Source organism: Electrona antarctica, assembly GCF_951216825.1.
Source record: "Electrona antarctica genome assembly, chromosome: 17".
Lineage (NCBI taxonomy): Eukaryota > Metazoa > Chordata > Actinopteri > Myctophiformes > Myctophidae > Electrona > Electrona antarctica.
This window is the reverse complement of record NC_136798.1, coordinates 21741311-21767877: the sequence shown is the minus strand read 5'-3', so window position 1 is coordinate 21767877 and position 26567 is coordinate 21741311. Positions and strand designations below refer to the sequence as shown.

General features: G+C 43.7%; 1 protein-coding gene across 1 annotated transcript in view; it reads right to left on the bottom strand.

Annotated features, from left to right (window-relative positions):
• The window catches only part of msraa (methionine sulfoxide reductase Aa), an 83841-nt gene that overhangs the window by 15454 nt on the left and 41820 nt on the right, over positions 1 to 26567 (bottom strand). The window contains exons 3-5 of the mRNA XM_079525411.1: positions 22271 to 22390; positions 17666 to 17770; positions 10808 to 10914 (exon numbers count right to left, since the gene is read on the bottom strand). Of these exons, the coding sequence (XP_079381537.1) occupies positions 10808 to 10914; positions 17666 to 17770; positions 22271 to 22390 (332 nt within the window). The remainder of the gene's footprint in view (positions 1 to 10807; positions 10915 to 17665; positions 17771 to 22270; positions 22391 to 26567) is intronic.

Below are 26567 nucleotides of genomic sequence, written 5' to 3'. Positions count from 1 at the left end.
CTGGGGCCCAGCTTTGTTTGGTTCTGTGTGAAAAAGCAAAATAGGCATTAATGATGGATTTGATTTATGCCACTATACAGAGAGAGGGGGGGGGGGGGGGAGTCATTTCTGAGCACTCTGCGGAACAATGGGTATTCTCCATGCATGCAAGTACACACACTCACACGTGTGCACAAGCACACATGCATGCATGCACGCACGCACGCACAACACACACAAACTGTCCTTATTAGAAGGCTTTATGAATATGTACTGTACATACAGTACTGTATGTCTAAATGTATATGTATTTATTGAGGGGCGATATCCCCTCCTATGTCCAGCTTTTAGTGTATGTAATTATGTTGTAATAACTAACACAAACATTAAATGCCATTGACAATGAATGGACAAGTTTGAGTGTTTATGTAAACACAAACATTGCGTAACACAAACACTGATGACGAATTCTGATTCGTCGGAATGAGATGATGTATGATGATAAGAGCGATGATAAGGGTGTGATTTTTTGAGGGACGCTAGCCCCTCCTATAGTGTGGATTTCCATCATAAACAAACATTAAAGTCCCATTGACAATGAATGGATGATGTACAATGATAAGAGCACCCCTCACTTCACCCGGGTATAATTTCTTTTTAATCATATAAAATGACACACACACACACACACACACACACACACACACACACACACACACACACACACACACACACACACACACACACACACACACACACACACACACACACACACACACACACACACACACACACACACACACACACACACACACACACACGAAATGTTTATTTATGTCCACATAATGAGAAGTACAGGAATACCTTGTACAAAGGACATAAACACTGCCAGTGCAGTTTGACAATAGGAGAGCAGCCAGTTACAACGTGCATGGACGGCAAAGCACCGTTACATACAGTACAGCTGACATGTCGGACACAGGACAGCAGACATAAATCATGGATAAAGGAAACAACGCCTCCTCCAAATTGAGCGGCTTCCTATAATGGCTGAAACTGAGCAGTACCTCGCTAACTGCTTGGCTCTCCTTTTGGAAAGGCCGGCCATTTGTAAGTCCCTCACAACCAACTTATGCACATGCCCTAGGCTGCCAAATATAAAAACTAAAAGTTTACATCTGTAGCCTAGCTGTGAGATGGTCTGCACTAGCTGCTGATACTTCAGCACTTTGGTTAGAAAGGCTTCTTCCAGGCTATAGTCAAAGGTACAGCCGACCTCGAGAATGAACACCTCTCTATGGTTTTCATTTACAACAATGACATCAGGGGTGTTAGCTGAAATGTTACACACACACACACACACACACACACACACACACACACACACACACACACACACACACACACACACACACACACACACACACACACACACACACACACACACACACACACACACACACACACACACACACACACACACACACACACACACACACACACACACACACACACAATTGCAACTTCCACCTGCTGTTTGAGACACAATACGAACACCAATAATGGGTAGAAAGCCATGAGACGAGTAAAGACAGAGTGAGTGAGAGAGAGAGAGAGCGCGCTTGAGCGAGAGAGAGAGAGAGAGAGAGGCCTATTCCTTTCATTCACCACACAGCCTCCAGGTTCCTGCAAGGTAATTTTCTGCAGTGCTGTTATGCCACTCACATCACACACGCACACACACACGCACACGTGCACACACACACACACACACACACACGTGCACACACACACACACACACACACACACACACACACACACACACACACACACACACACACAGCCCACCACATTCCCCAATCCTTCCCTGCGTGAACAATACAATCAAGCCAGGCAGTGAGGCGAACGCGGTCAATACCCTGACATCAAATTAACCAGACTATTCTCCTTCTCTCCCTCCATCACGCACGCACTCTCTCTCTCTCTCTCTCTCCCCTCCTCCATCTGTATTTGTCTCCCCTCATTCTGCTGTTCATTATGAGGTAAGCCAACTGTATTGTTAAAGGAGAGTGTGCGTGTGTGTGCACGTGCGTGTGTGCGCACGAGAGAGAGCACATACACATGCAGTGTTGTAGCTGACGAAATGTAATACTGTAGCCACTCTCCTCTTTTTGCTCTCTCTCTCTCTCTGACAGGCATCCTGTGTTCTGATGTCTCAGGTCCATACATAAATAGGGCTCTCCCTGCCAAAAACCTGTTCTATACCATTTGGTCAGAAGTTCCCCTGGGCAGCTTCACAGAGTGAAAGCAGAATGGCAATATCTGCTCTTCCGAGGAGAGGAGAGGAGAGGAGAGGAGAGAGATTAACATTGTTTTTTGCTCAGGTTTATTTGAAAAGCTGGCTGACAGGAGAAACTGTAATATTAGGACGTATTAGGCAAGACACTTGTGTAATAGCAATAGTTCCCTGTGAACATACTGAGTTGGGCACTACTGACATATAAGATGTACAGATGTGCGTGCGTGCGTGCGTGCGTGCGTGCGTGCGTGCGTGCGTGCGTGCGTGCGTGCGTGCGTGCGTGCAGTCGCGCCGGAGGGGGTTGGGTTGTTGGTTTAGGGTTAGGGATGTCAATGGAAACAAGATGGCTATAAAGAGTTGGGTGTATTTTTTTCAGCAATCGAAGCATTTTGTGGAGGACAGATTTGATGTCCCAGATGGTTTGGCAGGCGTATATTTGCTATAGGCCAACTGCTAGGGTACATTAGCATGGCAGTCGCACGCACACACGCACGCGCACACACGCACGCGCACACACACAGGTGCAGGTGGGGGCCGGCAATGCAATCTGGTAATGAAGAGGGGAAAAACATGAAATCCAGCGACAGAGACAGAGAGGGATAACTCAACTCTAGGGTTGAGAAAGAGATAGTTATTAACAGTCTAGTCTACACTCTACACTATGGCTGAGAGAGAGAGAGAGAGAGAGAGAGAGAGAGAGAGCAAAAAACAGTAAGCACCCTGAATGAAGGGTTCAAACATTTTCTCTTTGATGCAATTGGTCAGAGCTACTGTCAGTCAAAGGTCTCAAGCATTGAATGTCACTGTACCAAAGCCCGCCCATATTGCATACCGTGTCCCGATTGGCCACACCAGTTCTCTGGTGTAGGAAATGGGCGTACAATTGAGCCTCTCCAGACCGTAATCCGCCGGCAGGCAATTTTTTTTCCGCCAACGGCTGATTGGGTCTGGCTTATTAGCCAGACTAACAGTATATACCCAGTGCCACTGGCCAAGTGACCCGCCAGTCACACATCTCCATCGCTCCACCTGTCCATCTCCTCACCTACCCTTTCGTCCAGGCAGCTCTTTATTCACCGTCTCACCTCTTCCTCTCTCTCCCTCTCACTCACTCACTCGTCCTGATAAATATGTGATGAAATATATCATGTTCTTTTCTACTTGGCGACTCCGAGACCATACAGCATCAATAATGTATCATGTGTCTACTGTGTGTGTGTGTGTGTGTGTGTGTGTGTGCTTGCGTGAGATAGTTTTGTACCATCTCTGACCATTATACATCCCAGCAACCTGCCATATACAGCATGACGCACGCACACACCCAAAAACACACACACTGAAGTAGAACCTTTTTCTTTTATCATGACATCCCTTAACTAGCTAGCCCTAGAAACCCCACAAAACACTGTAGTTTATAATGTCTTTCAGGCTATTGCGTGTCTTATGTCCAGAGCCATGTACACTGGGTTTATGTTTCACATCAACACAGAATGCCAATTCCTATTGACCTTGTTCAGAACCGCCCACTTCCTCTGTCCTCACCAACTTCCCATGGGAATGTGTATTGTTTTAACCACATTCTATTCTGGCCATGTCATAACAGCTGAACATTGAGTGAAAACCTTTAACCTGTGGGTGGTGCAACAAGAAAGGCCATGAAAGATCACCAACATCAGCAGTTCACCTGCTTCTGAGATTATTTTGTGTACAATGTTGACCTTTTGGCCTAAGGGTGGTGCTGGAGGAGTCCAGTCAAATAGAACGAGTTCATCCACCTAGATAGATATAGATATGCATGTTACAGTACAGTTCATCCACCCAGATAGATATAGATATGCATGTTACAGTACAGTTCTAGATAGATATAGATATGCATGTTACAGTACAGTTCAAGTGAGAAACCAGTACAAGTGAGAAAAACGGGGAGCGGACGGTTTCGGGCCGTGGACCGGGGCCGGGGGGGTTGGTGGGGGGGGATCGGCAATGCCGAACGGGAACAGACGAGGGAGGCCGGGAAGAAAAAACTGCTTAGAAACATGAGGCCCACCGATGGCCGGAAATCACTACCCTAGCTCCTGATGACGTGGTTCCCGACCCGGCCATGGCCTCCCACGCCAGACAAAAAACGGGTGCCCCCCATTCCGTTTTTCTCACTTGTACTGGTTTCTCACTTGAACTGTAACAGATATACTAAGAGATTTTCATGGCAATCCGCCTGTTAGAATTGGAAAGCTTGGCCTGACATAAGGGGGGTCCAAGAGAACAGGAAATGAGGTCACCAACAGTGTTAATTTTGACAGCAAATATTGATTTAGTTTTAGTCATATAGTCTTTTGAATCATTGCTGTTGCAAGGAGTTGCGAAACCGTTTTAAGGCCAGTCCACACCAATGCAACTGCCATTGGGGATAATGGTTGCAAGTAGTTGCATGTTGCAAGGAGTTGCATTGGTGTGAACTGACTGGCCTTTAGTGGACAAAATTAACACTGGTTACCAATAATAATTGTTCATGCTCTGGGGACAGAGCAGTGGACAGAAAATCTCATGGAGATCTAGCCTGTATATTTCATCATGTTGTCTGAGAGTAAAATGTTGGATGGGAGGACCGACATAGCCATCCTTACAGCCCCACTGCTATAGCAGGAGAAAATAATGACACAAAGGCAGCCTTTAAATCAGTGATTTTCAAACTTTTAATTTCAATTATCCCCAGTTTTGTGTGCTTATTAGGCCACAGACCCCTATAACTCTTTTTAAATGTTTTATCCCACAATTTTGTAACCCATTTTTTCACCCAGTGAAAAAATTCACTCAATTATCTAATGTAATCCTGGGCGCTACACTTCCTCTGCCAACCTGGGGGGGCAGCGGACTGACCTCATGCTTCCTTCTATACATGAGGAGTCCAAGCTGCTTCTTCTCACCTGACAGGGGAGAGTTTCCCCGAGAGTTTCCATCAGGCGCCCCGGCTAGCCAGGGGGAGGTAGTTTAGAGACCAGGATTACGGCATGTTTTTGTGAGGGTACCTACCCTAGGGGACACGGGGAGAATATGCAAACTCCACACAGAAAGGTCCTTTCGCCAACCCCGCCTCGGGTATGGGCACTGATGACGCGGAGGAGGGAACACGCCCCCAGTGCCCACAGCGTCCCCAGCGGGAATCGAACCCAGGACCTTCTAGCTGTGAGGCAACAGCACTACCGACTGTGCCACTGTAACCCCAGACCCCTATAACTCTGAGTGTACATGTTGGTTCCATATGTACACTCTTGGAGTGTACATATCAGAGATCAGTTTGTTCCTAACTATCAGTCATGTAGATGGGGCCACCCTGGGACCCTCTCAAGGACCCCACATTGAGAACCACTTCTTTAAATAACTTCTCTAGATATTTTTTGGTGTGTGTGTGTGTGTGTGTGTGTGTGTGTGTGTGTGTGTGTGTGTGTGTGTGTGTGTGTGTGTGTGTGTGTGTGTGTGTGTGGCAGAATTCCAACAACATAATACAACAACATTGAAATACTGATGATTATATTGCATCTTCTATTTGATTTGCTATGATGAATAGTCTTGATAAGTAGGAAATGACCGTATTTGGTCTCCATTGTCAAGTTGTCTGACTGTTCAAATAAGAGGGCAGGACAGTCATTAGAAACATATAAATAGCTTGTAAGCATTGGCAGTGAGAATGCCAGCTAGTGGGAGGCCATCTCTAGAGTCTTCGCTGACATGAAAGCAAACTGCTGTTTGAAGCTATATTTGGGAGCGTCACTAAGTATCAGTAATATACACTTAATTTTACACAAGCAATTGCCTCTCAGGAGGAACTTAACAGATATTATTATTAAGTGTGGTTTTAGTGCACAATATATCCATTTTAGTGAATTGCATATCCGAATGACTCAACGGTACGGATATAGCTCAAAACCCGACTCATTTATCGATTACCCGGTATCAATAAGGTTTGGGCTTATCGAGCATAGCGGTACATGACGTCATGTTTAAACAATCAAGACAAGAGGCGATCAAGAAATAAATCTATTCACCCACGCTACCTGGCACAAACATGTCGGTTTAAAAGTGGATGAACACCTGCCAACTAGCGCTGCCCGGGTAAACAAAATGTCACTTTTAAATTGACGGTACACACATTAACCAGTCCAAAAGTAAAAAGGTCACTTGCCTTCCGCCTGTTAGAAAAGTATTGTATTTGAAGGCCATAATGCGAGTGATATTTTTTGGTTAAATTAACTAGAAGCTCGAACGGCATTCGTCCAGTCTCGCTCTAGTGACACGGGGGGGGGGGGGGGGCACCATAGTTGCGCCGTCGCTGTTTGATTAGGTAGCGTGGGCCTAATGGTCAAAAGAGGTGGCTGAAATGTGCCTGAATAATGCGTTTTATATTAACTGTACAATATGTGAAGACATTGAGGGCGACAATAAGCCTAGATCATAGACAGAGAAGTGATGAAGGCAAATTTGGAGGCAGGTGGAGTGCTGGTCAGCCCGTGATGAGCTGACACACACATCAATGTTGCCTCTCTGATTCTGGTAGTGGGATATGCATTTTTTCTATTTTTAAAGAGCTGAAGAGACATGGAGATTTTATCGTAATTAAATCAGAATTTGTCGTCTCATCTTTCCACAACATATTAGAAAACGCTCAATGGTGGGCTTCATAAAAGCATGGACAAGGACGGATCAATAAGCAGGATCGATAAGTGCTCATTATCAATACAAATGACCAAGCTCCATCCCTACTCAACGGTGGGCACAGCACTACCTCCAGTCCTTGCCGATACGAGTCAGTCGGTCCCATACAGTATATGCACAGTTTGCACACGTATGACCATGTATGGGCATAGCGGTTGGATCTGTGGCTCTGAACAATCGGATCTCCAGATATATGGGCGTATCAGGTTTGTTTTTGGCAGAGCCATAGAAGAAGAGAGTCGTGACACGCTTTGATCTCGCCGCAAAGCGGGGTGCTATGGGCTATAGTTCCAAACATTGGAACTATCCCATTGAGATAGAATGAGCACTTCCGCATTCCATTATTACAATGGGAGTCAATGCTAGTGTCGTCACTCTCATACTAGATCACGCTGGTTTTTGGTTATGTCTGGGATGAGTAATAATGACATGAAACTCGAGCGGATGAAACTCGGGTAATACTGACATGCCTATAGAGCGTCGCAGTCCCGCCCCCTCGTGAGACCCGGAAAAGAAATCCCTGTTAATTTTCCTCATAGACTTTTCAGAAAGTATTTATTTAAAGACGTTTACGCCGCGGTTAAAGCCAACTCTTGTCGTGACAAATCATGACAACAAACACAATTTTTCGGGCTGAACAAATAATTAGAAAGAAGAAGAAAACGGCAGGTTACAACACTTTTTTTGTTGTTTTTCTTCTTTGTAATTATGGTCCAATTATGGTCCAAAATATTGTGTTTGTTGTCATGATTTGTCACGACAAGAGTTGGCTTTGTACGACGCTTATAAGGTCTTTAAATAAATACGTTTTGAAATGTCTATAGGAAAAATGCATTGGGAACTATTTCCTGGGCCTGGTGTCGTCATGAAAGGGGGCGGGACTGCGACGCTCTATATTGTATATGAATGGCCGCAGGGGTGGACTGGCCACAGGACGTACAGGTCATATTACCGGTGAGCCGCGGCCGTAGTGGCAAGTTATAGGATTAAAAAAAACATTTTTTTTGGCAGGCAAAGTGAGTGACAAATAAACCCTCTTCTATCTTGAATCCTTTTGCCAGAATTCTTGTGAGAGCAACAGGGTTGTGTAGTTGTCTGTTGGTTTGTATCATTTATGTTGTTCTGTAAAAGTGGTGGTATAGGTCTTGTTTGTTTGTGTGTGCCTCGACGGAGCGGGCGGTAGAGTTTCTGCTATCTGTGCGCTGGTTGTGGTGGGACAGTCTGGGCCAAATTCGTGCGAAAACGACCGGGCCGAATTTCTGTCCCAGTCCAGCCCTGTATGGCCGTATAAGGTTTGTTTTTGGTTATGTGTGAGTCATAGTGAAGTGGCCGTGGCCTGCCTGTGCTCCCGCTCTCCCATTAGCCAAATTTAATATAGGATAATAATAATAATAATGAGTTGCGTATGTGTTTTCAAAAATGGTAAAGGTGACAATTTGTGGAGATAATCTTGTTGAACAAAACATGTCAACATCATAAGCCTCTGTTTGCTACACAGCTTATTGTCTCAATCCAAAATCCAATGCAAATATCACTGCAGTTCAGTAGTTAGGAACCCCTGGAAGAGAAAGAGATAACATCTGGGCTGGCCTAAAAAAAGACGTCATACATGTTAACGCTCTATTTCCTTATCTTATATCCTTCCCTGACTGTACATGTACACTGACCACACCACTCCTTCAATCTCATTATCATCATCATCATCATCAACTACTGACCACGTCGTTATGTTCACGTATTGCGCTCGCAGACGACGTACAGTAGCAGCTGGGGGAGTTTGTGTTGGAGTGCAGGAGGCAGTAGTTTGTATGAGAGTAAGTATGAGACTCACGTGAAAGTCACTGCATGAGAGAGAGAGAGAGAGAGAGAGAGAGAGAGAGAGAGAGAGAGAGGGCTGGAGAAGAAGGGGAGCAATATCTCTCTCTCTCTCCCACCCCACCCACCCCTTCTCCACCTCCTTGTTTCCACAGCAACAGGGCACTGCTGATTTTGCAGTGCTGAGCAGATGTCTCAGCAGGAGAGAGAGAGAGAGAGAGAGAGAGAGAGAGAGAGAGAGAGAGAGAGAGAGGTGGAGAGAGAGAGAGAGGTGGAGAACAGAGAGGGGCAGAGAGACAAAGTGAAATGAGAGGAAAATGGAGAAGAGGGATAGAGAGCGATTTGGAGAGAAGGGGAGAGATGGAATGAAGGGGGCTCAGAGAGAGAACAACAGAGAGAGAGAGAGAGAGAGAGAGAGAGAGAGAGAGAGAGAGAGAGAGAGAGAGAGAGAGAGAGAGAAAGAGAGAGAGAGGCTTATGAGGAGAAAAGGCAAGGACAAAGCACTGAAGGAAGCCAGTAGGGGGAGTATGTGAACATGCTTGCATGCTTTGTTCAGTGTGTGTGTGTGTGTGTGTGTGTGTGTGTGTGTGTGTGTGTGTGTGTGTGTGTGACAGACAGACAGACAGACAGACAGACAGACAGACAGACAGACAGGTAGAATGTCTGTCTAGTATGCAGTGCCTGGATACACAACTAACAATAGCACTGAACACCAACAGCATTCAACTGCACAGGAAATGGAGGGAGTTACTCTTGCAGAGTTTGTACCAGGCTATACCCAATGAGTTACACAAAGAATGGGGGGATTGTGAGTGAGTGAGTGAGTGAGTGAGTGAGTGAGTGAGTGTGTGTGTGTGTGTGTGTGTGTGTGTGTGTGTGTGTGTGTGTGTGTGTGTGTGAGAATGTGTGTGTGACTGCGTGTGTGTGCGTGCGTGTTACATGCATCCTACATGTATCTGAATGTGGGAATGCTGGTTTGTACGTATGTGATGGATGGAGGACGGAAGGACAGACGGACGGATGGATAGTACAGTAGGTACAGTATACAGGACATGGCTTAACAATGGGAAAAGACAGTCATGAAAAGACAGACTGACATGTAAGGAGAATGGAGGAAGATAAAACTATATAGTGGCCCAGGCGGTGGCGAAACCGTCTGGGCACCCGACTGGTAATCCAGTCGCAGTGTGCCGCGGGTTCGACTCCCGAGCCCGACACGGCCTTTACTGCATGTCTTCCCCCATCTCTCTCCCGTTTCCTGTCAGCCTACTGTCTGTCCCTTCAAAAACCAATAAAAGGCGTAAGCCGCAAAAAAAAAATCTAAAAAAAAAAATAACTATATAGTGATACTGTACAGAGAGAAGGAGAGGGAAAGTGATCCATCAAGGTAAGTCGATTTCAACCAGTTGATTGGATGTTTGTCGTTTGACCATAGTGCACAAATATTATTATCTTCTGCTGCTGTGGACAATTCTCAGTCAGATGGGTGAATCCAAGTGGTTAATAATGCTCTGTAGTTAGTAGGAATGCACTCAGTGGGACTTTTAATAGAAGGAACTCATTCACCCATCACATACCGTACCACCAGCATCTGGAATATTCTGTCAAAAGATTCTTATGCCGTTGCTTTTATAATATGTTCTGTGCACGGCCACTACAGTTGGGTGCCACCGATATTGTCCCTTATCATTTGACCCATTTAGGCCTGACCTCAACATTTAAAAAAATCCTTCTAAATCCTCCAGTTTTCTGAAATAAATATTTTCACGATTTTTCAAAAATAGCAGACCTACAAGCTCGTAGCGCGCCACTCGGTGGCGCGCTATGAGCTTGTAGATCTGCTATTTTTCAATAGCTAAATTATAACCCCAAAAGGGGTTCCCGCCCAAAATGGATTAACTGTCCTTTTGCGCAGATCACGCAAACCTCAGCAAAAAGAAAAGGACAATATCGATGGCCTCCAACTGTACATAGCCCGACGGGGCAGGAAGGTATTTACATACCTTCTGGTATTGGTCTCTGGATGCCAGGGTCTGTTCTAGGTGCTCCTTGGAGTACATGTAGATGGCTGATCGGTAGGCTGTCCCAACATCGTTGCCTTGACGCATCCCTGAGGTCCAGGACACAACACAGGAAAGTCACTTAATGTATAGGTATAGCGGATGGTGGAATTTCCATATCAGTATTATATGACACAGTCATTTCCCAGTCTTCCAAAGAGGCGTTTTTATTAGCCTCCAAAAATACAATACTGGAGATCTACAGTACAGATCAACTGGCAGTGGCTAATATATTTATTTTTTTTGCATGACAGAGGTCATTTTGACAATTTTGTTTTAGATTTTGAAGTTGATCTTTGCCCATGAAGCTTTCAAAATGGTCCCCTTCCATTACCATCATCATCTATTATCATTCCATCCACTCAGATCTTTTTGAGTGGCGCAACCACTCCCTTACGGAGCTATGTGTGTGGCTGCCTGGGTGGGTGGCTGGGTGGGTGCCTGGGTCTGAGCACGAAAACAGCATGGTTGTTTTTCACCACCATCCTAACACACACACACACAAACACACACGCACATATTAACTGTATATATGATGATTTTGGGTGTGCCAGTACAGTACAGTACAGTACAGTACAGTACAGTACAGTACAGTACAGGGTACAGTAGAGGGACCCATACACGGTAACTGTCATTTCTCAAGCGCGGACGCGGGGCGGCTCGCCAGAACCGGCCCGGGGGTGCGTTCCTGGGGGTCTGGATGTTCCGGGGACCCCCCCGGGGACTCTCCGGGGACCCCCACACGGTAACTCTGTCATTTCTCAACCGCTTCGGACGCAGGGCGGCTCGCCGGAACCGGGCCGGCACACTGGGTGCGTTCCTGTGGGTCTGGAACTTCGGGACGGGGACCACCACACAGAGTTGCACCACTCACTTCACACAGGTGTGATATTTTTTTCTTTTACATCTGAAACATTTTCTAAATATGAATTTAAGCATAGGCTACTTATACCATCTTTTCCTTAAGTCATGCAAGTGTTTACAACGCATCGTGTTGTGAGCTTGTAGATCACCTATCTTCAAATAACCAATAGTTTTGTAGACGTGGTTGCTTATTTCTCTCACAAAATCTGGAAAAACTCTACAGCACCTCAGACAGGAGGAATGACAGCTAGAAAACAAATGTTTAAGAATTAGTGGAAATAGCTTATCTACAAGCTCAAAACGCGGCACGTGTAGATCTGCTATTTTCACTAGTTTGGGTCCTGGGCAAACGTCACATTTCTCTTTTGGATTGAGCTAAAAGTTTGGGAACCACTGCTGTAGATTATGTACATGTCTATGTCTGTTCTGTGTTTTAAAAATGACACACAATGGTTCAATGATACGTACATGTGTAATATCTATCTCCCCATTCAGTTGTTTGTTTGAAATTGTGAATAGTAATGAATGCTGTAGTGTAGCCTGTACAGAAAAAGATGGAAACGAGACTGATGGACAGAGGAATGAAGAGTGAGAGAGAGATGGACAGTATTGAGGCAGAATGGTGGCTGTCACGTACAAAAATCAGACATGCACACAGATGTAATTATAATCACAGTCTGGTTCATCTTGATTGAGATATAGAAACAAGTCTGAGTGAAATCTGGTAAGTATATTGCTGTCTCTAGGATGTGTGTGTGAGTGTGCGTGTGTGTATGCGTGCGAGAGAGAGAGAGAGAGAGAGAGAGAGAGAGAGAGAGAGAGAGAGAGAGAGAGAGAGAGAGAAAAAGATTGTAAAGTTTGTGAGATCTTAGCATAGCCAGCTAGGGCTGCTGGGCACAAAAAACATTGCATCAACTCCCATCTGCTGAGGCTTTTGACAGATGGAGAATGATGATTATGTAATTAAAACAGAAGATGAGGTAAAAGTAGCACATCTTTTTGTTGTTAATTATTTTGATGAATAAGAAACCAATTGCATGATATAGTGTACTGTATCTGACATTATACAGGTTAGTATACATGATTCACATGTATCCACCTGCACATTTACAAGTACTGTGCTTTGAACACTTAAATCCTACAGTATATACCTATATATACTTGAGCCCTGAGGAACCAGGGCTCAAGTCCCTCAGGGCTCCATTCCAGATCTCCTCGTTGAAAACAGCCAATCGACAAGCCAATCTCAAAATGTGCTGTAGCATGCCGGCTTGAGCTCAACAGAGTGACGGAATGTTACAATCTCTTTTTCCTGAATGTCATTGAGTCCACACACAGACCAACTCGAATGCCACTGCATTCCACTGTTAAGATGCATCTTACGTGGTGTCAAAAATAATCGATGCATCACGATTCGGCCGTGCAGCAATGTGACATAATGGACAATCAAAGCCTAAATATAATTATATATAATAGGTGGCGGCCTATATAATAATTAGGGCTGTCAAACGATTTAAAATATTAATCAGATTAATCACAGTTTAAAAATGTATTAATCATAATTAATCCCTATTTGAACTATATCCAAAATATGACCTTTTTCTTTTCTTCTTTTCATGGGCTATATCTTGCGTGGTGCAAGGGGTGGTCCCTTATCCCTTATCCCTAAACTTATTTGCCTTTTTACTATTTTTAAAAACCTTTTAAAATAGTTAATAAAAAAGCTGATCTACAAGCTCACAACGTGTCGATTCTCCAGCATCCCAATGTCACTTAAGACTAAGCTTCAGACCTCCCAAAACAAACTAATTCAACTACTTCTCGGCCTGGGGCCATGGCCCCCACAGCCACAATACTAGAGGGAGCCATTACAACAATCTGGTAGTGGTACCACTAACTTTCAAAACAAATATGGGTAAATTGTCCTTCTACAGCACCACCACCCAAGCGTGGAATGCCCTGATCCCCTTCCTCAAAAAATGCAGATCACTTGCATCTTTTAAAACAGGCCTGGAAATCAACCTTTCAGCAGGCCCAAGGGAGAGGAAATGATCACCCCCTTCCTATTTCGCCTCCTTGTTACCTTATTTTTTTATGTGATGATTGATTTTTTGTTGATTTTTTGTTTGTTGTTATTGGTCATGTCATGTCTTTTTTTGGTTCTATTGATTTTGGACTGAGTGTTTGACTGTATTCTGTTTCTGTTTATACATTTCTGTCTAATAAACTGTTCAATCAATCAATCAATCAATGTAATCTAATTGAATTGTGAGGGCAGTGCCAATGCACACGCAGCACACCTCTTAATACGTGGTCCTCTCCAGTCGCATATCTGTATCCAGACTGTATCCAGGCAGATCCACGCTGCAGTGCAGACACAACACTCTGAACTACTGTACATGTCTGTCAAAGTTGGTGACTGAGTGTACGTGTATGAGCCAGATTTCCACTGTTGCCTGAGTATGGAGTACAGCTGCGAGCATCCATGGTGACACAGAGGACAGAGAAGGTCAAAGGAAGAAGAGGGGCCAGACAGAAACGTGATATGGTGCCTCCCTCCACCTCTCCTTATCTCCTCCTGCCTTTTCCTGTCAATGGCGTAGTGGCAAAGATGCTCCCTCTCAGCTTTCCTACTGTCTGTCTCCCACTGTATGCTGCTCTTTGCCACTCAGATTTCCTACTGTCTGTCCCCCCCATGTGTCTCCCTCTCATCTTTCCTACTGTCTGTCTCCTCCTATGCCGTTTCCCTCTCAGCCTACCCCCCTATGCGGTCTTCCTCTCAGCTTTCCCATTGTCTGCCTCTCCCTACTGTTGTCTACCTCTTAAGATTTCCTAACCGTATATATTCACCAGTCTTTCTGTATTTATTTTTGCCAGTGCTCTGGGTAGGAAATCCTAACTGACATCTCTTGGACGATGGACTTGCCAATCCACTTTGCACAAGTTGTGTTTTTGCTTGTCACAGTGAAATATACATGCAATACAAAATACAATGAATAATACATATTGTAGTAGAAGGAAAATGGGATCCCAGTGCTGTGGTAAAACAGTATACTTACTGTTGCATTATGATCCATATCTGCTACAGAAGAGTTGAAGCATTGCAGTATAATGTTGAAGAAAAAGAATAAAAGCAGCACACTCATCTGCTCTAATGTAATTTATTGACAACATTTCGAACCAAGGCTGTTCATCGGGTCAAACTCCACCCCGCCCACATAAATGTACACAATAAGGGTATAAGGTAAAAAAAAAAAATCTAATAAATGCAGTGTTCAACATTTATATTTACCCATAATACAACAGTGGAAAAATCACAAATGGACAGCATGATTATTAAAATCTATAGAGAGATTTAAAAAATCAGGTAGCTTAATCTTTGGCAACAAGAAAACGCTTGATTGGAAAGTCCTTCATTCATTTGGGAGACGTCTAGAGAGTTTCCTAGATTCCTAGAGGGTGTCTAGGCAAATCCAGAATGATTCAAGCTGTAGCAGCAGCCCATTGATGCCTGAAGCCGAATCTGGGCCTGACCTAAGGTTTCTGAAAACCTTCAAATTCTGATGAATTCTTTTTTTAAATAGTTATGTTGCTAGCAATAGCTGATGAGACACAGAGAGCACGCCGGCATCAAAGGTAGAACGTATAGGTTGCACCAGGCGTCAATGAGTTGAGACACACTGATAGGTCTGCTTTATTGATCATTATTATTCAATTATTAGTTGTTGTTATGTAACATTTTGAATCATGTCCAATCATATAAATCATACTATGAGGTATTATGCAACTCAAATCTGGTGTCAAGCCGTTTCCTTTCACCTAGAAGTCAGGCCTTTCTGTGCATGTGTTTTGCTTAAAGAGCACATGCCCTGCAAGGTCACAGATGATCTCTTAACGAATGCAATCTCCTTTGACCATCTCTGACAACTGGACAACAGATAACGTGGCACCATCATAACACCCTCTCTCAGCCTATGGACGGGCACAATGTCCGACTCCACTTTTATTCTACTATACTAGCTGACTATACTAGCGCTTGAACACTACGTAATGCCTTGTAACATCTGATGTCATGCTGGGATATAATGCTCATTCCATTGTTTGCTAGAGGTACACCACAAAACTGCTGGTATCAAAGCAGGGAACCTCTGATGTTTTTTGTTTTTTTTAGTAGCAAAAAAAATAGCAGACCTACAAGCTCGTAGCGCGCCTTGTAGATCTGCTATTTTTCAATAGCTAAATTATAACATAATGCTTAAAACACCAAAAGGGGTTCCCGCCCAAAATGGGTTAAGGTTATTGTAGCAGTCAATTTATATTGGGGGTCGGGAGGGGGCGGGGCGGGGGTCCCGAGACATTGCCAAAGCATTTCCGGGGGTCCCCGGCCAAAAACGTTGAGAACCCCTGCTCTAGAACATGTTAAATGCCCTAGACGAGGAGATCTACACCCAACACTGTCTCCCAAAGGAATGAACGAGGACTCCTTCCAATCAACCATTTTCTATAACTATCTATGCAACCATTTTTAACTCTTGTTGCCCAAGATTAAGTTACCTGATTATTTAAATCTCTCTCTAGATTTTAATACTCATGCTGTCCATTAGTGATTTTCCACTGTGTTATGGTTATGGACATGTGTTATGTTATGTTATGTAAATGTTGAAATGAACAAATTGGACCTTATAACCTTATTGTGTTGTTATTGTGTCTATTATAATGTATCTACACATCTGGAGGTTTACCCGATGTAAGAGCCTTGGCTCAAAACATTGTCAATAAATTACAATAGAGCAGACGTTTTATTCTTTGTCTTCGTGATCTTTTCTACCCCAGCACCTCAACTAAGTGATGTGCATTTTTTATTAGCTTTAGTATAACGCTGAGACAAATCCGTAGAGGACATACATATGAATGTAGTGTCTTTGTGTAAGCAGCTACTGTGGGAGTTAATGGTGAACAAAGATGTATGCATATGCATGTATGCATATGTGTGTGCGTACAACACACAGTGTGGGGGAGAGCAGTTTATTCCACTGCAATAAACAACATTTCAGATGCACGGGACAAATGCCTTTTCACTCTTTCTTAGCTCAATGGTTCAGAGGTCAAAAGCTGCGCAGCAGGTATACAGTATAGGTGAGGACATGAAGATACATTCCTTTCTGTCTTTATCTCCCCATCTCCACCCCCTCCTTCCACTTTGAACCGGCCCCACAAAACTGCTGGTATCAAAGCAGGGAACCTCTGATGTCAACAATGGAAATAAGAATGTCACTAGAATGTCTAATAAGAAATAACTTTACAAGCAATATAGAAGTTTGTGAGGTGCAATTATTTTGCTAACCAGACTTCTTTGAATCTTTAAATAGGGTTTGTTTGTGACAATATTTCTAATTAATATAACATGCTGAATCAGCTGGCTTTGGATGCTAAAATAATATGGCTAGTATTAGCAGTTGAGTTCAGTTTTATTTGTTTACAATGCAGTATCACCCCGGGCGTCTCTGTACACTTAACAACAGAAGAAGCATAATATCAAGAAAGTACACTATATGCAAAGATAAAAAACACAGGCACAATAAAGAAAATCACACTTATGTAAACTATGGCTGCCACATGACGTCACTGCTTAAATCAATCCATAGATTGGCTGCCACATCACCTTACGAGTGGTGTCCTGCTGTGTGTGTGTGTGTGTGTGTGTGCGTGCGTGCGTGCGTGCGTGCGTGCGTGCGTGCGTGCGTGCGTGCGTGCGTGATGCTAATGTACCCTAGCAGTTGGCCTATAGCAAATATACGCCTAACCACCTGGGACATCAAATATGCTTCGATTGCTGAAAACCTCCTTATTGTTTCCATTGACATCCCTAACCCTAAACCCAGTGTGTGTGTGTGTGTGTGTGTGTGTGTGTGTGTGTGTGTGTGTAAGACACAGTACCTTGGGTTGGGTTGTGGCTCTCCCAGAAGACTTTGAGGAGGTTGTTGAAGTTGACCTGGTCTGGATGGTAGACAACTCTCACCACCTCAGAATGGCCTGTTCTACCTGTGCACATAGGATGAATAGTGAATACACGTGAGCACACATGTGTGTGTTTGTGCGTGCATGTGTGTGTACGTGCGTGAAACCTTTGCCAGATGCACAATTTTGCCCTCACCTATTTTCTTTTAGTACCACTAGCCTACAAAACACGTTCCATAACATCCACCCTCCAGTCTGTTTCCTGCATTATCATGTTTATTTGAAAACGGAACAGCCTGCATCATGTATACACAGTGAAAAAGACTGTGGCTGAAGATCAACTGAATTTTAAAGAATCCTTTATTGTTACGTCTCAGGTGTAAAGACGTTACAACGTTTTGTATGGCGCTACAGCTTTAAGTTTTAGTAATGCGTCTTGACTTAGAAGCCATTTAAGCTATAACTAGGCTAAGTTTGGAGTATTTTGCTGGGACGGAAATAACTTGTAATAAGCTCCTGCTGCGAGTGGAGAGCACAACAACGTCAGGCTAATCAATATGCTCATTTATGAATCCAATGTTGTCGCCCACCAAATATAGACGACTACAAGCTCTCAATGTGTCGTGATGCTTGTGGATCGGCTGTTTTTGGCGAGCAACACCAGCTGGATTCACTCGCAGGTCGCGGGGAACTCCGTGAGTGATGTTGTTACTTCCTTGTCAAATAAAGTCTCTCTCTCTCTCTCTCTCTCTCTCTCTCTCTCTCTCTCTCTCTCTCTCTCTCTCTCTCTCTCTCTCTCTCTCTCTCTCTCTCTCTCTCTCTCTCTCTCTCTCTCTCTCTCTCTCTCTCTCTCTCTCTCTCTCTCTCTCTCTCTCTCTCTCTCTCTCTCTCTCTCTCTCTCTCTCTCTCTCTCTCTCTCTCTCTCTCTCTCTCCCCCTCTCTCCCCCTCTCTCTCTCTCTCTCTCTCACGTACACCATCCCTCTCCCTCACCAGCTCATTTACCCAGCTGAATTGAAGGACAACAATTGAAGGAATATAATGCATGTTCAGAGTGACTGATGTATGTACACACAAAGAATATATAAACACAGACAAACATACTTAGCAGATCTACAAGCTCACAACATGGCATGAAGTGATATATGAGCTTTTAGATCTGCCAATTTTGAAAATGTTGACATACCGGTATTGAAATTGTGTGTACAGTCAATGTTTTTGTCAAATTAAAAATAATAATCATTAAATGTTCACCTATAATGAGATGCACAAAATAGGAATGCCAGGTTGAAAGTGGTTAAGCACACTTACTGTAGCCGTCACTAAATTAACCTGTACCGTTCTGAATATATGAACAGCAAATGATGTTCAGTGTGGGTAATGCGATGTAATAGATCACATTACTGATAGGGGGGGAATTGTTTACAGATGGTCTTGGGAAGTTGGGTTTGGGCACAAAAGTAGACTAATTAAACTATTCTTGTAAATGCTGTAGTACAATCATAAGTACACCATTGATGTGTGATGTAAATTTGGTGGCGATATTCTGCCTATAAATGGAAGTTATTGAATATTTTCACGTTCGGTGTTGCACTTTGTAGACGGTCCCTAACCGCTCACCGTCTGCTGCCCATGGAGATATAAGCTATGAAACGGTGAACGCGGAGGTTGGCTTTTTGGGCTGCAAAGTGAGATGTTTTGTGTGATTTAGGAATGTGTTGTTCCTGAGCTATTGAGCCAGCGTTGGTCATTGCATCTGTCTGTATGTATTTTTGTTGCCAAGGCAATTCCCCGTCCGGGTGGACTTAAACCCTGTTATTGTTGTTGCGTGCTAACGGTAGGCGGTTAAGAAAACGTCCAAACCATTTGGCCACCCCGAGTCCCCGACAGATAAGCATTCCGTTGTGATCGTGATGTTCAGTGTGTCACGCAGCCACGTTGGGTGCGCGCAGGGCTGTAACCTGTCGTTGTCAGTGTCCAGGCTTTCAGCGTGCATGTAGCCCATGTGTACGGCACGGCGAAGGAGGTGGTTGAGGAGGGGGCGGGCAGTGTGGTCTCGAAACAGCGCGCGCGTTCACGTTAATATCCTATGGTTATAACATGCCCCCGTCCAACTGTCAGAGCTGGCTTTTAGGTGCCTGACTGTGCCACGCAACCCCCACGTTGGCCGCGATGCTTCCCCAAAGAAGAAGTTATGTCGACTGACGCAAGAGTAGCTGTAGTCAATAGGTCCGAGTTGTTTTGCCTGCCTGGATGCGGTGTGAAAAAGGGGAGGTGCATTGGAGAATGCAAAGGGAATGTTGCGCGGAAAACTGTGTCCCAGTATTAATCTGTGTCCGGCCCAACATGCATTTCACTGGTGACACTGGTGACACGTGATTTGCGGGGAGATGAGTCGTTTTTGACGCAAATTAATTTAATTAAGATGATTGTTAGAATGTTTGGCGTGTGTAATGCAGGGCAGATTGAGGTTGGAGGACAGGGCTGCGCGGCGCTAGGTGCCGTGAGGCTGTTTGTGCGTCGTTGCGTTGTGAGGAGGCACACGAAGCGAGCAGCTGTCTTGCTCTATGCTAAGGAAGTATTCTGAAAGACAGCGACCGAGCAAAATAGACAGCGACCGAGTAAATGTATAGATAGATACACACTGCATGTTTGTGTGTGTGTGTGTGTGTGTGTGTGTGTGTGTGTGTGTGTGTGTGTGTGTGTGTGTGTGTGTGTGTGTCTCCATGCGTGCATGCGTGCGAGAGAGAGCGGGTTTATGCACAGAAAAAGTGCACCACAGAAGTCGAATACATCTCTGGAACCTCAAGTTTACACCATGGAATAAAGCAGTGGATGAAATTATTTTGTGCAGGACTGCAGTTGTATTGTTCAGTAAAACATTGAAAATAAAGAAGAAGAAAATAACGCATGCTTATAGAGCCAGCGCCTTAAGGCCCCCCCCCCCCCCGCAGGCTAGAGAGTCTTTGATCTGTATACAGACTTCTGTTCCCGTGGTAACAAGACTCTCAATGTTCTACTTTTTCATCAAGGGAAATTTGTACGCTGCCAGTGTGATTTCTCACAGGATGCACTTTTCTTCAACAAACACTTAAGCCTGGTTGTGTGCCGGTGTCACACACTGTAAATAGCAGATCTACAAGCTCACAACGCATCGCAATGTGAAAATTGCAGATCCACTAAAAAACTAAAACAAAAATACAGACAGATGGGCCATGTATAGTGAGTCAGTGTCACCATCGTATGATGCTGTATAACTCAGGCTTTAGTGCACAAACACGCATCATATTGGTGTCCAGGCCAGCCAGCAAGATTTTGATCTTGAAAATGAAGCCAGTACGGAATTAGTGAAAACGCTGCAGTTCTCAATGGCCTAGAAAGGTGTCGCTATTTTCCCCCCTCCTGTTGGTTGCAGAATTACACTTTCATTCCATTAAAGCTGCTATAAGCAATAATATGTCAAAATTGTAATGACCTTTTTATTTTTTAGGTATTCAGACAGCCAGCAATGGGTAGAACGCTCCCAAAAATAATTTAGTCTCTGTGACACATCTAGGGGCCGCAATCTGCATTCAAAGATGTTCCTAGAAGCTTTGTCATTGGTCGATTTGCCTGTCTGCTTCCTGATTGGTTAGTCACTGCGACCGGGTTTTTTTTCGACCAATCACAAAGCTTCTATAGGAACATCTTTGAATGCAGATTGCGGCCCCTAGATGTGTCACAGAGACTAAATTATTTTTGGGAGCGTTCTACCCATTGCTGGCTGTATGAATACCAAAAAAAATAAAAATAAAAAGGTCATTAATATTTTGACATATTATTGCTTATAGCAGCTTTAAGTCTATGGGCATTTTAGCAGATTTTACACTTGGTTTCATTACATTATATTTGTATTACATATAAATACTTTAGATTTTCAGTCACTAGTTTAAAGGCTGCTTTCAAATATGCGTTTTTGTACATTAATTAGAAAGAATGTATGCTTCTACTGGTTCTATTGAGTGAAAAGGGTAAAAGATTGGCTATTTCTGTGCAACACTCACAACATATAAAATAGGGCTTAGAGAGAAAGAGAGAGAGAGAGAGAGAGAGAGAGAGAGAGAGAGAGAGAGAGAGAGAGAGAGAGAGAGCATCTTAGATAATGCAGAATTAACACTGAATTCACTTTGATCCTGGAGCCGCAAGTTATCTCTTGGGGGTGCTGATAAAAAAAGACACAATTGCAAACACACGCACGCACACATACACTCTGCAGTGCTCTAAGCGGTCAGGCCTCAGTGGCAGCCTCATCCATGGCCCAGTATAATAGGACCTGGGGGAATCTATTCACTCTCTATGCTCTGCTCTCAGTCTCTGCTATGTCTTGAATGCATGTACGCCTGAATGCATCTGCTGTTTTCTGTTTAAATGTGTGAGTATGTAGGCCTATGTGTCCCTGTTGGTCCACATGGAGAAAGAGTGGCGGGGGGTGGGTGGGGGTGGTAGTAGGGAAGAAAAGGTTGGAGCAAGAGAGAGAGAGAGAGAGAGAGAGAGAGAGAGGAGAGAGAGAGAGAGAGAGAGAGAGGAGAGCGCGCGCACTACAGTACCTGTGCAGACTTCCTCATAGGAGGGGTTTGGTGTGTATCCTCCGGAATAGCCCACTTGAGTGGAGTAAACTCCCTTCTGTCTCCAGAACTTCCTTTCTGCTCCCCAGAAACAACCCATCCCTATGAGAGGCAAAACACAGCAATTAGAAACATGTCATTTTTGTATAATAATAATAATAATAATAATAATAATAATAATAATAATAATAATAATAATAATAATAATAATAATAATAATAATAATAATAATAATAATAATAATAATAGCTGCAAGCAGCTATAAGACAGGGTCAAGCCCAAAGAGAAAAGATCTATACGCAAATTACTTTCTTCAAGAACAATGCTAGAATTAGCTTGCCTCGATATCTGCTCTCTACCCACTTGGGCAAACTATGGAACCTATAATATGACAATGTCAGCTGGCACCAGATGCTTCACACTTGGGTTACTCGTGTGGGCTTTAAATTGGTTCTGCACCTTAGGTGTGCCCCAACTAGGTAATTGTATGAGACACCCAAGTAGACCCTAATAGTAATTGGGCTTGCTCATGTGGGTTAATTAGATTCTACTCAGGCCCTAGGTCAGCCCGAACCTGCTCATTTCTGTGTGGTTGACACGGCGCTGGTAGACTGGAGATGTCAGTTTCTTTGGTTAGGCTGATTGGCTGAAGGGGTTGAACTTGTCAGACTCCATTGGCATGTATGGAAATGGGATTTCTTTGACGTAGCGTAGCCAAATAAAGGCCGAAAAGTGAATCGAGCAAATCATAACAATTTACTTGTCAAGCGATCTAAAGGCCAGAGGTCTTTTGACGAATGAGTGTGAGCTTCTGAGCAATTCTCACGTCTCTCTACCATATTGCCCAATTTTGTGATAATCGATAGCTCAGTCAGAACTGCCAAAACTGCTAAAATGGCGAAATTTTCACGAAAATGAAAATATATTCACTCGCTCTGTCTTTACTCGTCTCATGCCTTCTACCCATTATTGGTGTTCGTATTGTGTCTCAAACAAGTGTGTGTGTGTGTGTGTGTGTGTGTGTGTGTGTGTGTGTGTGTGTGTGTGTGTGCCCAAATTAACTGCCTCTCTCTCACCACAGTAAACCACAACCTCAAATGTCTCTCCTGTCTCTTCCTGCTTTGACTTCACAGCCTAATAAAATCTGCAGGCCCTCAACCATCCAATGTACACTTGGACAGCGAGGGAAAAAAAACACATCAGCCATCGTAAAAAATAACACTAAATATTTAGCACCACCTAATAGTCCCTGGACAGTAAAACAACAGTGGAATATATTAGAGACAGCTATAATAAATACTGGCAGCATATAAATGCAACGTAAAACACCAGTAGGTTACTATAAAAGCTTCTCTATTTCATGTATAGGACATATCTTAAAGTTCTCAACCAGTGGTTTGGGGATCAATAATTGGGTCACGATTGGATTGGATTTCGATCTGGTTCCGATCCTGGCCTGGTGGAGACCACGTTGTATCCTGGAAGATAACCACCAACATACTAAACAAATACAGACATTCTTCAACTGCTGCCTCCAACGTCTCCTAGTTATCTATTGGCCCAACACCATCTCCAATGCCTTGTGGGATCTCACGAAGCAACGGACAATAGAAAACCAAATCAGGAGTCAGGTCATCAAAAGACAAAACATTTCAATCAAGCCTATGTTCTTCAAATATTTTGAAAGCTTACATTTTGCACTGTCAGACATTTGTAGTTTGTACATTGCATGTGTATTAATATCCATTCATATTTTTTTGTAAATGTGTTATCTATTACTTGATTTGTATAATTGTTTTATTGTGAAATTACTTTAACATTATACAAACCATCTACTGTACTTACTGTATGCTGGCCTCACTACCTTTGAGGATTGTGGATGATGATGGTAAATACTCAAATGGTGTGTGTCTACTTTACAAGTGTGTGGTTATGGCAGTCTATCTATGCATCACAGTGTGTGGTTATGGCAGTCTATCTATGCATCACAGTGTAAACAACAGTGTGTGGTTATGGCAGTCTATCTATGCATCACAGTGTGTGGTTATGGCAGTCTATCTATGCATCACAGTGTGTGGTTATGGCAGTCTATCTATGCATCACAGTGTGTGGTTATGGCAGTCTATCTATGCATCACAGTGTGTGGTTATGGCAGTCTATCTATGCATCACAGTGTGTGGTTATGGCAGTCTATCTATGCATCACAGTGTGTGGTTATGGCAGTCTATCTATGCATCACAGTGTAAACAAGTAATTTCTTCTTACATTAGTGTGAAATAGCCACTGCAGACACTAAATCCAGCGTGGAAAGTGAAAACAGCTACAAAGGGATATGAGCTTTCAGAGCTTTTAGACATGGCCTTTGAAGTTCATCTTGTGGATGTGGGTCATTTGTAGCTCCACAGGGCCACTACAGAGCGAGAGGCTGATGTTGAAAGTCTCTTTTCATGAATCCTGGTCGTTTTTTGGCACTGTTGTGGTGGCCTCGGACATGATATGATGCTGGATTTGTATTTTTGTGCGAATCTATAACCCAAATTTTCTTGCTGAATGCCCACAAAATGGCAAACAATAAGCCGTTCCAAATAAAATATTATGACCGTAAGGACGTTCCGTTCCATTAGCACCAAATATGGCTGTGCCCTTGTTTTCTCTGTGCATAAGGTCACTACAGGTGAAGCAAGTTTGACTTAAAAATAATAATGACTTAACCACATGAACCCTAACCAGTGGTGTCATGCTTGTCATTTTTTTACGTGCACACGCAGGGACGGAATGGAACGGTGCATGCGTGTGCACGCTAGAACGCGTCCCCCTAGATTCAAGAGAAGACGCACCTAATCAACCTCGCGTCACCAGACTTTCCAAGACGCACCAAGTACCCAGTGGTTTAGGTTTACTGGCGCCCCCCTATTTTCACGCCGTGTCAAGTACCGTGCTGAATCAAATAGCTACTACTTTGCATAACAACAGGACAGCTTTAACTGTTTATACCTGAGCGCACGTAGCCTATACGGTAAGCATGCACACAGGCTATGGCTCCAGTAGCCTACTGCTGCTGTGTGGTGTTCTGCACATAAGAAGAATGCCGCCTCCTCCTCCATCAACAGATTAATTCGTCCAAAGCAAACTTTTTAGTTTCGCTAGTGTGCAGTAAAGATGTTTGTCTGACTATTTTAAGTCTACTTTTGTGTTTGCGTCTAAAACTCTCACACACAATTTAACAACAGGCTTAGGCTATATCAGCTGTTCTGTGTGCATGCCGCGATGCACACATGCATGTGCGCGACATCATTGACACCATGACACCACTGACCCTAACTAATTCTGGGAATGTCATAAATACATTTGATGGAGAGGGGGAAAAGGAGGGGACCCCTGGGGGACCCCGGGCAACAAAGTATAATGGTTATAAGCATTTAACAAGAACATAAAAGGCGGTTACTTCCCAGAGCTCTGCATGGCATCTGAAAGCACCTGATGTGTTATCTACTTGACTGTGTATTGGTTCCTAATGCTTTACTGGGGCCGGGGCGTGGGTTGATTGAGTTAGGTAATTTAATTTAATTTAATTTAATTTAATTTAATTTTATGGAGCCGGCCAGCAACAATACATCTGACCTCAAACCTTTAGATCTCCATATATGGAGCTGACCTGTTCTGACATTCCATTATGTTGAACCTTCCCCACCCTGTTCTCAACAGGCCCGAAAATAAAGGCCCGGCCCAACCTGGGCCCTCATCAAACCCAAGACACTGCCCCTGCTGCCACCCTTAGATCTCTATATGGAGCTGACCTGTTCTGACATTCCATATGTTGATCTGACCTCATCAAACCCTGTACACTCAAGTCACGCTCCATATATGGCCAGACCTCATCAAACCGTGTGCACTCAAGACACTGCCCCCGCTGCAACCCTTAGATCTCCATATATGGAGCTGACCTGTTCTGACATTCCATATGTTGATCTGACCTCATGAAACTCATACACTCAAGACACGCTCCATATATGGTACATGTTTTGTACGTGTCTATGGAGTTAACATTACTCTAATCGACCCCCAGGTGTGGATTCTCGTTATAACATTGAAATATGTCTTCCCTGTGTATTTTTGGTTTCTTCCTGAAAGCTGGAAGCCTTTGAGTTAAAAGGCCCAATCAAAATATACCACTTTTTGTGACATCAAAACCCTAAGCCCTCCGTAACTATTTTTCATATATTTTTTCATGTTCATTTTATTTGAAAGTGACAGGGCAGGTAACTGATGTAAGGGAGTG